General features: G+C 41.7%; 1 protein-coding gene across 1 annotated transcript in view; it reads left to right on the top strand.

Moving 5' to 3' along the window:
• LOC142294877 (calpain-13-like) overlaps nucleotides 1–15,669 on the top strand; it is a 174,005-nt gene that overhangs the window by 84,435 nt on the left and 73,901 nt on the right. The window contains exon 11 of the mRNA XM_075337937.1: nucleotides 7,062–7,073. Within this exon, the coding sequence (XP_075194052.1) occupies nucleotides 7,062–7,073 (12 nt within the window). The remainder of the gene's footprint in view (nucleotides 1–7,061; nucleotides 7,074–15,669) is intronic.

Here is a 15,669-nt window from a genome sequence, read left to right as displayed (position 1 = left end):
ACTGCCCCTATGTACAAGAAAGTAACTACTATAATGCTGCCCCCTATGTATAAGAATATAACTACTATAATACTGCTCCCTATGTACAAGAATATAACTACTATAATACTGCCCTATGTACAAGGATATAATTACTATAATACTGCCCCATGTACAAAAATATAACTACTATAATACTGCTCCTATGTACAAGAATATAACTACTATAATACTGCTCCTATGTACAAGAATATAACTACTATAATACTGCTCCTATGCACAAGGATATAATTACTATAATACTGCCCCTATGTACAAGAATATAACTACTATAATACTGCCCCCTATGTACAAGAATATAACTACTATAATACTGCCCCCTATGTACAAGAATATAACTACTATAATACTGCCCCTATGTACAAGAATATAACTACTATAATACTGCTCCTATGTACAAGAATATAACTACTATAATACTGCCCCCTATGTACAAGAATATAACTACTATAATACTGCCCCTATGTACAAGAATATAACTACTATAATACTGCTCCTATGTACAAGAATATAACTACTATAATACTGCTCCTATGTACAAGAATATAACTACTATAATACTGCCCCCTATGTACAAGAATATAACTACTATAATACTGCCCCTATGTACAAGAATATAACTACTATAATACTGCTCCTATGTACAAGAATATAACTACTATAATACTGCTCCTATGTACAAGAATATAACTACTATAATACTGATCCTATGTACCAGAATATAACTACTATAATACTGCTCCTATGTACAAGAATATAACTACTATAATACTGCCCCTATGTACAAGAATATAACTACTATAATACTGCCCCTACGTACAAGAATATAACTACTATAATACTGCCCCTATGTACAAGAATATAACTACTATAATACTGCCCCTACGTACAAGAATATAACTACTATAATACTGCCCCTACGTACAAGAATATAACTACTATAATACTGCCCCTATGTAGAAGAATATAACTACTATAATACTGCCCCTATATACAAGAATATAACTACTATAATACTGCCCCTACGTACAAGAATATAACTACTATAATACTGCCCCTATATACAAGAATATAACTACTATAATACTGCCCCTACGTACAAGAATATAACTACTATAATACTGCCCCTATGTACAAGAATATAACTACTATAATACTGCCCCTATGTACAAGAATATAACTACTATAATACTGCCCTCTATGTACAAGAATATAACTATTATAATACTGTCCCGATGTACAAGAATATAACCACTATAATACTGCCCCTATATACAAGAATATAACTACTATAATACTGATCCTATGTACAAGAATATAACTACTATAATACTGATCCTATGTACCAGAATATAACTACTATAATACTGCTCCTATGTACAAGAATATAACTACTATAATACTGCTCCTATGTACAAGAATATAACTACTATAATACTGCTCCCTATGTACAAGAATATAACTACTAAAATACTGCTCCTATGTACAAGAATATAACTACTATAATACTGCTCCTATGTACAAGACTATAACTACTATAATACTGATCCTATGTACAAGAATATAACTACTATAATACTGCTCCCTATGTACAAGAATATAACTACTATAATACTGCCCCTACGTACAAGAATATAACTACTATAATACTGTCCCTATGTACAAGAATATAACTACTATAATACTGCCCCTATGTACAAGAAAGTAACTACTATAATGCTGCCCCCTATGTATAAGAATATAACTACTATAATACTGCTCCCTATGTACAAGAATATAACTACTATAATACTGCCCTATGTACAAGGATATAATTACTATAATACTGCCCCATGTACAAAAATATAACTACTATAATACTGCTCCTATGTACAAGAATATAACTACTATAATACTGCTCCTATGTACAAGAATATAACTACTATAATACTGCTCCTATGCACAAGGATATAATTACTATAATACTGCCCCTATGTACAAGAATATAACTACTATAATACTGCCCCCTATGTACAAGAATATAACTACTATAATACTGCCCCCTATGTACAAGAATATAACTACTATAATACTGCCCCTATGTACAAGAATATAACTACTATAATACTGCTCCTATGTACAAGAATATAACTACTATAATACTGCCCCCTATGTACAAGAATATAACTACTATAATACTGCCCCTATGTACAAGAATATAACTACTATAATACTGCTCCTATGTACAAGAATATAACTACTATAATACTGCTCCTATGTACAAGAATATAACTACTATAATACTGCCCCCTATGTACAAGAATATAACTACTATAATACTGCCCCTATGTACAAGAATATAACTACTATAATACTGCTCCTATGTACAAGAATATAACTACTATAATACTGCTCCTATGTACAAGAATATAACTACTATAATACTGCCCATATGTACAAAAATATAACTACTATAATACTGCTCCTATATACAAGAATATAACTACTATAATACTGCTTCCTATGTACAAGATTATAACTACTATAATACTGCTCCTACATACAAGAATATAACTACTATAATACTGCTCCTATATACAAGAATATAACTACTATAATACTGCTCCTATATACAAGAATATAACTACTATAATACTGCTCCCTATGTACAAGAATATAACTACTATAATACTGCTCCTATGTACAAGAATATAACTACTATAATACTGCTCCTATGTACAAGAATATAACTACTATAATACTGCCCCTATGTACAAGAGTATAACTACTATAATACTGCTCCTATGTACAAGAATATAACTACTATAATACTGCTCCTATGTACAAGAATATAACTACTATAATACTGCTCCTATATACAAAAATATAACTACTATAATACTGCTCCCTATGTACAAGAATATAACTACTATAATACTGCTCCTATGTACAAGAATATAACTACTATAATACTGCTCCTATGTACAAGAATATAACTACTATAATACTACCCCTATGTACAAGAGTATAACTACTATAATACTGCTCCTATGTACAAGAATATAACTACTATAATACTGCTCCTATGTACAAGAATATAACTACTATAATATTGCTCCTATATACAAGAATATAACTACTATAATACTGCTCCCTATGTGCAAGAATATAACTACTATAATACTGCTCCTATATACAAGAATATAACTACTATAATACTGCTCCTATGTACAAGAATATAACAACTATAATACTGCTCCTATATACAAGAATATAACTACTATAATACTGCTCCTATGTACAAGAATATAACTACTATAATACTGCCCCTATATACAAGAATATAACTACTATAATACTGCCCCTATATACAAGAATATAACTACTATAATACTGCCCCTATGTACAAGAATATAACTACTATAATATTGCTCCTATGTACAAGAATATAACTACTATAATACTGCCCCTATGTACAAGAATATAACTACTATAATACTGATCCTATGTACAAGAATATAACTACTATAATACTGCTCCCTATGTACAAGAATATAACTACTATAATACTGCCCCTATGTACAAGAAAGTAACTACTATAATGCTGCCCCCTATGTATAAGAATATAACTACTATAATACTGCTCCCTATGTACAAGAATATAACTACTATAATACTGCCCTATGTACAAGGATACAATTACTATAATACTGCCCCATGTACAAAAATATAACTACTATAATACTGCTCCTATGTACAAGAATATAACTACTATAATACTGCTCCTATGTACAAGAATATAACTACTATAATACTGCTCCTATGCACAAGGATATAATTACTATAATACTGCCCCTATGTACAAGAATATAACTACTATAATACTGCCCCCTATGTACAAGAATATAACTACTATAATAGTGCCCCTATGTACAAGAATATAACTACTATAATACTGCTCCTATGTACAAGAATATAACTAATATAATACTGCCCCCTATGTACAAGAATATAACTACTATAATACTGCCCCTATGTACAAGAATATAACTACTATAATACTGCTCCTATGTACAAGAATATAACTACTATAATACTGCTCCTATGTACAAGAATATAACTACTATAATACTGCCCATATGTACAAAAATATAACTACTATAATACTGCTCCTATATACAAGAATATAACTACTATAATACTGCTCCTATATACAAGAATATAACTACTATAATACTGCTTCCTATGTACAAGATTATAACTACTATAATACTGCTCCTATGTACAAGAATATAACTACTATAATACTGCTCCTATATACAAGAATATAACTACTATAATACTGCTCCTATATACAAGAATATAACTACTATAATACTGCTCCCTATGTACAAGAATATAACTACTATAATACTGCTCCTATGTACAAGAATATAACTACTATAATACTGCTCCTATGTACAAGAATATAACTACTATAATACTGCCCCTATGTACAAGAGTATAACTACTATAATACTGCTCCTATGTACAAGAATATAACTACTATAATACTGCTCCTATGTACAAGAATATAACTACTATAATACTGCTCCTATATACAAAAATATAACTACTATAATACTGCTCCCTATGTACAAGAATATAACTACTATAATACTGCTCCTATGTACAAGAATATAACTACTATAATACTGCTCCTATGTACAAGAATATAACTACTATAATACTACCCCTATGTACAAGAGTATAACTACTATAATACTGCTCCTATGTACAAGAATATAACTACTATAATACTGCTCCTATGTACAAGAATATAACTACTATAATATTGCTCCTATATACAAGAATATAACTACTATAATACTGCTCCCTATGTGCAAGAATATAACTACTATAATACTGCTCCTATATACAAGAATATAACTACTATAATACTGCTCCTATGTACAAGAATATAACTACTATAATACTGCTCCTATATACAAGAATATAACTACTATAATACTGCTCCTATGTACAAGAATATAACTACTATAATACTGCCCCTATATACAAGAATATAACTACTATAATACTGCCCCTATATACAAGAATATAACTACTATAATACTGCTCCTATGTACAAGAATATAACTACTATAATACTGCTCCTATGTACAAGAATATAACTACTATAATATTGCTCCTATGTACAAGAATATAACTACTATAATACTGCCCCTATGTACAAGAATATAACTACTATAATACTGATCCTATGTACAAGAATATAACTACTATAATACTGCTCCCTATGTACAAGAATATAACTACTATAATACTGCCCCTACGTACAAGAATATAACTACTATAATACTGTCCCTATGTACAAGAATATAACTACTATAATACTGCCCCTATGTACAAGAAAGTAACTACTATAATGCTGCCCCCTATGTATAAGAATATAACTACTATAATACTGCTCCCTATGTACAAGAATATAACTACTATAATACTGCCCTATGTACAAGGATATAATTACTATAATACTGCCCCATGTACAAAAATATAACTACTATAATACTGCTCCTATGTACAAGAATATAACTACTATAATACTGCTCCTATGTACAAGGATATAATTACTATAATACTGCCCCTATGTACAAGAATATAACTACTATAATACTGCTCCTATGTACAAGAATATAACTACTATAATACTGCCCCTATGTACAAGAATATAACTACTATAATACTGCTCCTATGTACAAGAATATAACTACTATAATACTGCTCCTATGTACAAGAATATAACTACTATAATACTGCCCCTATGTACAAGAATATAACTACTATAATACTGCTCCTATGTACAAGAATATAACTACTATAATACTGCCCCTATGTACAAGAATATAACTACTATAATACTGCCCCTATGTACAAGAAGATAACTACTATAATACTGCTCCTATGTACAAGAATATAACTACTATAATACTGCTCCTATGTACAAGAATATAACTACTATAATACTGCCCATATGTACAAAAATATAACTACTATAATACTGCTCCTATATACAAGAATATAACTACTATAATACTGCTCCTATATACAAGAATATAACTACTATAATACTGCTTCCTACATACAAGAATATAACTACTATAATACTGCTCCTATATACAAGAATATAACTACTATAATACTGCTCCTATATACAAGAATATAACTACTATAATACTGCTCCCTATGTACAAGAATATAACTACTATAATACTGCTCCTATGTACAAGAATATAACTACTATAATACTGCTCCTATGTACAAGAATATAACTACAATAATACTGCCCCTATGTACAAGAGTATAACTACTATAATACTGCTCCTATGTACAAGAATATAACTACTATAATACTGCTCCTATGTACAAGAATATAACTACTATAATACTGCTCCTATATACAAGAATATAACTACTATAATACTGCTCCCTATGTACAAGAATATAACTACTATAATACTGCTCCCTATGTACAAGAATATAACTACTATAATACTGCTCCCTATGTACAAGAATATAACTACTATAATACTGCTCCCTATGTACAAGAATATAACTACTATAATACTGCCCCTATGTACAAGAATATAACTACTATAATACTGCCCCTATGTACAAGAATATAACTACTATAATACTGCTCCCTATGTACAAGAATATAACTACTATAATACTGCTCCCTATGTACAAGAATATAACTACTATAATACTGTCCCTATGTACAAGAATATAACTACTATAATACTGCTCCCTATGTACAAGAATATAACTACTATAATACTGCCCCTATGTACAAGAATATAACTACTATAATACTGCCCCTATGTACAAGAATATAACTACTATAATACTGCTCTGATTTTCAGGAGTATAACTACAATGACTTTGTAGATCTATATCACATTACTGATTGATTTTATATTGTGTAGCTATTGTACTTTAGAGGAAGGAGTAATTTTTTTTTATATTTTTTTTTCTTATAGGTTGTAGCCAAGGTAAGAAAATCATATTAACAGATTTCTATATTTTCTCCACCATGATTTTAAAGATACTTTAACTCAAAGGAATACATATCATCAACAAACAAACAGAAATCAGAGTATATTGTATCAAAATAGTTTTATTTTGCAAAACATTTTTTTAAAAAACATTTATTTATTCCAAATCACTAAAAACATCACAACATCAAGAAAAACATCACCAGAAAAAAACATATAGACTAAGGGGATCTTTGACCTGGTGATGTTTTTTTTGATGTTGTGATGTTTTTAGTGATTTGGAATAAATAAATGTTTTTTAAAAAAATATTTTTTGCAAAATAAAACTATTTTGATACAATATACTCTGATTTCTGTTTGTTTGTTGAAGGTAAGAAAATCTTTGTATTTCTATTCTCATTAGATATATGAAAACGAGAACAGAGAAGAAATAGACATTTTCCGCAACATTGTATAATTTCATATGTGAAGAAGTTTACTCTAGTTACCGTATAGTATTTTTTTTCGCAATCTAAAGCCATGATTATTTAACTTGCCGTACTTAGGCAAGTAAAAGAGGTCATAGTTTTGCATAGCATGTTTCCCGGAGGATCACATTGCAGTCAGACTCTTTTCCGGGCCCGGTAATTAAGGTCCATGAATATTCACTGCTTCCCCTGCCCACGCTCTGCACCATTGCCTATGATTGGTTGCAGAAGGCTAAACACGCCCCCCACCCTGTGTCCGCATCTGTGATTAGTTGCAGTCAGTTTGCTATATATTAGTGTAAAAAGAAGTAAATAACTGACGTAGGCTCCCGCCATATTTTGATAGAAAGCGCAAGTAAACCCACAGCTGCAGGCTGCAGCCCCCACCAAGAGCTTTACCATAGCTGGATATCAAAATACAGGGGGGAAAAAAAGACTTACGTTCTCCCACTCCCCAGTTTTGATATCAAGACCATAATAAAGCAGACAGGTGTGGGCTGGTATTATCATGATGGGAGGAGCCATGGATATTGGCCTCCCCAGCCTAAAAATACCAGCCCATCGCTACCCAGAATTGTTGCATCCATTAGTTACGACAATGCTGGCACTTTACCTGGCTCATCCTGATTGTCCTAGTGCAGTGGAAATTGGGGTAATATAAGGGATTAATGGCAGCTGTGATTTGTCAAAAAATGACAGCTGCCATAAAGCCCTTGATTAGTAATGAGAGGCGTCCATGAGACCCTCCATTATTGATCCTGTAAGTGAAAAGAAATAAAACGCAAACACCGAAAAAAAATCCTTTATTTGAAATCAAATACACACGTACTTTCACCGCTTTATTAACCCCAATAAAATTCTTGCAGATCTGACATAATCGAATTTCCACGATGATCCCGGCATAGCTACATACTGAAGTTGCAGCACACGGTCACATTAGAAAACATCACTGCGGCTTTGCGCAGACATTGACTGAGCCGCAGCTGTGAGCCGTGATGTCGCTGAGTTTACCTGTGGTCACAGCTGGAGGTTCTTACAGTCCCCTACCTGTGACCACAGGTAAACTCACCTCAGGTGAACTCATTGGGTTAAATGGGACCTGCATCTCCTGACAGAACACTGATTTTTTTTTTTTTATTTGCCAAGGGATGCAGATTTGATGGTGAAATTTATACGCTAAATTCCTGCATCAAATTTGCATTTTTTGGCAAAAAAACCCCACATCTAAATGTGATACAATACTGTTGCGTTTTTTCCCCAGGAGATGCTGATTTGGTTTTAACACCGTTTCGGTGTGGTTTTATGTCAGGGGATGCAGATTTGGTGCAGAAATGTCTGCCCCAGATTTCCCTGGCTAATGACAGCCATGACTGTGATGGCTCCAGAAGTGCTTAAAGCCTTAAAGCTTGCTGATTGGGTGCTCTGCAACCAATCAACAAGCTTTATTCAGGTGACAAACCCGAACAGAAACCGGATGTACAGTCTAAAGTCTGTGTTTGGTGTTCAGCACTGAGCACAAGGTGTTCGGTACAGACACGAAACTTTACAGTTCAGGTTCACTCATCTCTAGAAATAACCACTCATCTGGTGATTGGCTGCAGCGGTTCACATGTTATTGTAATGTTTGGACATGATAGCAGGATTAGAGGCTGAAATGCCAGCATTTTTTTAGAAGTTACAGAAGTAGCCGAGTTCAGTTATATAAGTTTATCTGAAGTTCTCAGTATTGTTCAGCGCTATATACTTCAATTTTTATGAATAGCAGATTTATATAGGACGGACCCCAATGTAAGGCAGGAGAGTCACTGTGCCTGTGTCGCGGGCGGAGGAAGACGCGCTCACCACGCTCGGGTCCGGAGCTTCTGCTGCTGCTGCTCGGTGGCTCGAGTGGTGGACCGGACCCGGGGACTCGAGCAGCGCTCCTCGCCCTTGAGTGAAAAGGGGGTGGTTTTGGTTAGGGAGATTGTTCGTGACTCCACCCACGGGACGTGGTGATGATGGCACCACTACTGCTGGTAATGGGGATCCCGGGAGAGATGGTAGGGTGCAGCTGGGATGTTGTCCCCTCCATGGGTATGGGGTTTGGTGATCCCGGGGCCCGGTGGTGTAACGGGGAGGCTGGATGGCTGGGGTGCAGGGACTGCGCGGCACGGTGCCGGACGGCACTGGTATACTTGTAACGGGGTGCCAGGGGTGCCTCAGGGGTTGTAGTCGTGGCCCCTTTTTCTATCAGGCTTACCCCCGGCTCCGCCGTCACTTTTGGGACAGGAGATTGCTTGGTGGGGCAGAGTGTGGTGGTACAGAACACGCTGTCAGACGTATACAGACTTTGCAGACGAAGATCAGTTGAATCAGAAGGCACGTTTATTGCACGCATCTTCACAACAATGGCAGTAATCTGTTAGCTTCGGTTCACAACTCCTGATGGGGGAACACATCTTCTTGTCGTCTCCTCTCGTGGGGATGTGCCCGGCTACTCTATTTCACCTGGGCTCCCACTTCGGCTACCGCAGACTCGACCCACTCAAACCTGCTTCACCATAGAGGACACTTTCTCTTTCTCTTCTCTCTGTACGCTGTTCACCCAGCTCCCACACCCTGCCCCCACTGCTCCTTCTCTCCTGTCCCGGACTCGACTGCCTCAAAACTCAAACTTTTCCTCTACAACACTTTCTCTCCCTCCCCCTTCTGCTGCCGGCTCCTCCTTTCTCCTCCTGCACTGTTTCTATGGAGACAGCCGTCCCACCCGGCCTCTGGGGGAAAACCCACTGACACAGTCAAAACACAATTTATCAATAACATTAACATTAACAGCTTTATCTACCCCAGCATGGGGTATCTTCAGGGGGAAACTGTGCCTCCTTGTAAGGGGTCCGTCCACCCCTTACATTCCTCCCCTCTTTTTGCCTTAGCCTCCCGGCAAGGCTCGCACCTGTAAAACAGAATCTTAGCAGCAAGGCAAACTTTGAATAAAACTTTAAAACCTTCATGAGAAAGAAACAACCACTGAGCGCACAAGTTCTGCACCCGGAGTCCCTCCAAGGGAGCTCCCGGTCTTGGTAGGCAATTTGCCCGGAGGCCTTCAACAGGCGCTCCCGGTCTTTGCTGGTCTTCCGCCCGGAGGCTTTCAGAGCACTCCCGGTCTTTGCAGGCAGTGAGCACAGATAATAAAAGTATCCGTCAACAACACAGAGGGAGTGCTTGCACAGTCCGGCATCAGGCTCCTTCCGGGCTCAGTAACTTAAACATGGTTACAAACTATAACTCTTCACCGGTTCTTTCAACAATGCCAGGACTTAATACGATCATGTCCACCGCCTCCAGTCGCTACAATTCACACGGGGTGATAAGCGCGCTGCCATTCAGCCTGCTGGGCCCTCACGTAATCGGAGAGGGATTGGCCTGGCAAGCGGCGCAGTCTCCGGAACGGTTCGTAATTGACTGGCGGTTCTGGTACCTCTGTCTCCGGTTTTGCTTCCTCAACCCCCGACGGGGGTGACGGGGTCGCTGAACGGGACGGCTGGGGACTACCAACGACGACCACCGGGTGCGTAATCATACTCTGGTGGATTGCTAACACCGCCGGTGTCCCCTTTTCTGGGTCAGCTGTCAGTCCTGTGATGACTTCTGGCGACACCGCCAGCGTGTTTCTCGGCCGGCAAGTCTCAGCCAGCACCGGTCTCTGTTGGGTACGTCTCCGGTATTGACACTCTTCCCACTCAATCTCTTGTTGCCACTGTGCGGCCTCTTGCGCAGTGGGCATCCGGGTCACTTCTACGGCAAATAGGCCCCGGCATCCCACTTCTCTCCGTAATTTCACTTTTTCTCCCGGGTACAAGGTATGCAAACGTTGGGGCAAGCCCTCAGTGTCCAGGTTAACCCGGTTGTAGAAAAAATGGTCCCCGGTCTCTTCGTCCTCTATGAATCCATAGCCCTCCGCCTGATTGAATTTGACCATGGTGCCAACGGTGCACTGCCGATCAAACTCGTCGCTAAGGGGACCGGCCATCATCTCACGGGCCACGGTCTCGGCCAGTAACCTTTCCTGCACTGGATCGGTTTCAGGCGGGGGGGACTGTCGCCGGGTCAGGGGCGTCGGCTTTACCGGCTCCCAGAAGAATCCCCACTCATCTTCTTCTAACTCCGGGGTATGTTGCCCTCCCGGGGCCGGAACTTCTGTGGGGGCTGGGGGACTCACCTTGTCTGGTGTAACCACCTCCGGACTCTGGAGAGGTGCTCCCAGGGCTTTGCTTCCCGGCTGTAGCTGCACCTTGTAGGTGGCCCGGACTTCAGTAGAGGTTTCACCGGTCGCGGCATCCCAGGAAGTGACCCACGTTACTTTTGTGGGCCGCTCCGGACCTCCTGGCACAGCCGGTAGTTTAATGGTAAGTCCTTCCTCGGCTGCGGTCTGCTTCGGGCGTCCTCTCCCCAGGCTGGTTGCTACTAGTGCGCCCACTGCAGCTCGCTGTTTTGTCTGGGTCTCCATCTCGCTCGGAGTCAGTCTCTGAGTTGGCGTTCCTTGCAGCCCTTCCTGTAATGGCGCCGAGGACAGTGGAGATGCTGGAGAAGGTGGAGGCGGGCCTTATTTTCCCGCTCTTGTATACACTCCACCCCCAGTCCCACACATCAAATCGACCCAGCATAGGCGGCTCTTCTTTTTTTCTGTACTGCCGCCCTCTTCACATGTTTTCAGCAACATCTTAGGGCCAGCACCTCCCCTCTTTGGACGGCGTACTCTGTACTTCTTTTTCTTCGCCGGCCAGCTCAGGGTTCTTCGCTTGGCGCCAATTCTTCGCGCGCTCGCTGTACTCGTGAAGACGGCGGCCATCTTACCGCCGTTTTGTGCCTGGTCCAACGCCTTAGGCACCACTTGGTCTCCATCTTCTTGGATCGGGACCCCCTGCAGATAATCCGGATCCTGCCGACTACGCCACATGTAACGGGGTGCCGGGGGTGCCTCGGGGGTTGTAGTCGTGGCCCCTTTTTCTATCAGGCTAACCCCCGGCTCCGCCGTCACTTTTCGGACAGGAGATTGCTTGGTGGGGCAGAGTGTGGTGGTACAGAACACGCTGTCAGACGTATACAGACTTTGCAGACGAAGATCAGTTGAATCAGAAGGCACGTTTATTGCACGCATCTTCACAACAATGGCAGTAATCTGTTAGCTTCAGTTCACAACTCCTGATGGGGGAACACCTCTTCTTGTCGTCTCCTCTCGTGGGGATGTGCCCGGCTACTCTACTTCACCTGGGCTCCCACTCCGGCTACCGCAGACTCGACCCACTCAAACCTGCTTCACCATAGAGGACACTTTCTCTTTCTCTTCTCTCCGTACGCTGTTCACCCAGCTCCCACACCCTGCCCCCACTGCTCCTTCTCTCCTGTCCCGGACTCGACTGCCTCCAACTCAAACTTTTCCTCTACAACACTTTCTCTCCCTCCCCCTTCTGCTTCCGGCTCCTCCTTTCTCCTGCACTGCTTCTATGGGGACAGCTGTCCCACCCGGCCTCTGGGGGAAAACCCACTGACACAGTCAAAACACAATTTATCAATAACATTAACATTAACAGCTTTATCTACCCCAGCATGGGGTATCTTCAGGGGGAAACTGTGCCTCCTTGTAAGGGGTCCGTCCACCCCTTACATTCTCACTCAGACAATCACTGACAAAGTTTCTGGTAAACCAAACCGGCTGGTTGGACGGGTCCCGCAGCCGGCTGCAGTGTTGATGTTGTGCTCTCCCCGGACGGCTGATGGTGGCTGTCTTTCCCTGCACCTTTGTAAATGTTCTTGACCATTGTGGTTGCCCACCGGTAGTCCGCTCCCCGGCGTATAGGTGCCATAGGAGCCCGTTTTGCCCGCAGGCACTGGCCCTTGGATCTCTAGCCTGTGGCGGTGGCTGTATATCCTCACGGTGTGAGCGGTTGCCTTCAATCGGGTTGTTAGGGAACCCCGGGGGTTCCTGTCACATTCGGATTTGACTATTGACGGCGGCTCCAAGCCTGGTCGGGGTCCGATGGCCCTGCCTGTGTGCTTAGCTTCACTCCGTTCCCCGATCCGGTACCGGCGGGCCGACGCCCGACCCCGTTCCTTACGGCTCTGCAGAGTTCCACCAACTCCTGCAGACGGCCACCACCGTCTGCCAACCTTGCTGTCAGTGCCTGGGCTCCAACCCAGACACCTCAAGTGTTCACTCCTCTCACTTTCACCTCCAAAACTGATCTGTCACTTTTCCCGCCTCCAGGCCTGTGAACTCCTCAGTGGGTGGGGCCAACCTCCTGGCTCCGCCCCACCTGGTGTGCACATCAGACCCTTGGGGGAGGCAACAAGGGTTTTTGATTGACTGCTGTAACTGCCTAGGATGGGGGTGTGTATGTTGGTATGTATGTGACTACCTGTCTAGTCCAGGGCGTCACACCTGCGAGGCCGGAAAGTCACTTTGTCTGTGAGGCAGGAGAGTCACTGTGTCTGCGAGGCAGTAGATTCACTGTGTCTGCGAGGCAGTAGATTCACTGTGTCTGTGAGGCAGGAGAGTCACTGTGTCTGCGAGGCAGTAGATTCACTGTGTCTGTGAGGCAGGATAATCACTGTGTCTGCGAGGCAGTATAATTACTGTTTCTGTGAGGCAGGAGAGTCACTGTTTCTGTGAAGCAGGAGAGTCACTGTGTCTGTGAGGCAGTAGAGTCACTGTGTCTGTGAGGCAGGAGAGTCATTGTGTTTGTGAGGCAGAAGCGTCACTGTGTCTGTGAGGCAGGAGAGTCACTGTGTCTGTGAGGCAGGAGAGTCACTGTGTGTGTGAGGCAGGAGAGTCACTGTGTCTGTGAGGCAGAAGCGTCACTGTGTCTGTGAGGCAGGAGAGTCACTGTGTGTGTGAGGCAGGAGAGTCACTGTGTCTGTGAGGCAGAAGCGTCACTGTGTCTGTGAGGCAGGAGAGTCACTGTGTCTGTGAGGCAGGAGAGTCACTGTGTCTCTGAGGCAGGGGAGTCACTGTGTCTGTGAGGCAGGAGAGTCACTGTGTCTGTGAGGCAGGAGAGTCACTGTGTCTCTGAGGCAGGAGAGTCGTTGTGTGTGTGAGGCAGGAGAGTCATTGTGTCTGTGAGGCAGAAGCGTCACTGTGTCTGTGAGGCAGGAGAGTCACTGTGTCTGTGAGGCAGAAGCGTCACTGTGTCTGTGAGGCAGGAGAGTCACTGTGTCTGTGAGGCAGGAGAGTCACTGTGTCTCTGAGGCAGAAGCGTCACTGTGTCTGCGAGGCAGTAGAGTCACTGTGTCTGCGAGGCAGTATAATTACTGTTTCTGTGAGGCAGGAGAGTCACTGTTTCTGTGAAGCAGGAGAGTCACTGTGTGTGTGAGGCAGTAGAGTCACTGTGTCTGTGAGGCAGGAGAGTCATTGTGTCTGTGAGGCAGGAGAGTCATTGTGTCTGTGAGGCAGAAGCGTCACTGTGTCTGTGAGGCAGGAGAGTCACTGTGTCTGTGCGGCAGAAGCGTCACTGTGTCTGTGAGGCAGGAGAGTCACTGTGTCTGTGAGGCAGGAGAGTCACTGTGTCTCTGAGGCAGGGGAGTCACTGTGTCTGTGAGGCAGGAGAGTCACTGTGTCTGTGAGGCAGGAGAGTCACTGTGTCTCTGAGGCAGGAGAGTCGTTGTGTGTGTGAGGCAGGAGAGTCATTGTGTCTGTGAGGCAGAAGCGTCACTGTGTCTGTGAGGCAGGAGAGTCACTGTGTCTGTGAGGCAGAAGCGTCACTGTGTCTGTGAGGCAGGAGAGTCACTGTGTCTGTGAGGCAGGAGAGTCACTGTGTCTGTGAGGCAGAAGCGTCACTGTGTCTGCGAGGTAGTAGAGTCACTGTGTCTGCGAGGCAGTATAATTACTGTTTCTGTGAGGCAGGAGAGTCACTGTTTCTGTGAAGCAGGAGAGTCACTGTGTCTGTGAGGCAGTAGAGTCACTGTGTCTGTGAGGCAGGAGAGTCATTGTGTCTGTGAGGCAGAAGTGTCACTGTGTCTGTGAGGCAGGAGAGTCACTGTGTCTGTGAGGCAGAAGCGTCACTGTGTCTGTGAGGCAGGAGAGTCACTGTGTCTGTGAGGCAGGAGAGTCACAGTGTCTCTGAGGCAGGGGAGTCACTGTGTCTATGAGG

Source organism: Anomaloglossus baeobatrachus, chromosome 3 (assembly GCF_048569485.1).
Source record: "Anomaloglossus baeobatrachus isolate aAnoBae1 chromosome 3, aAnoBae1.hap1, whole genome shotgun sequence".
In the NCBI taxonomy this organism is placed as follows: Eukaryota; Metazoa; Chordata; class Amphibia; order Anura; family Aromobatidae; genus Anomaloglossus; species Anomaloglossus baeobatrachus.
Note: the sequence above shows the minus strand (reverse complement) of the source record. Positions and strands in the feature narration are given on the sequence as shown.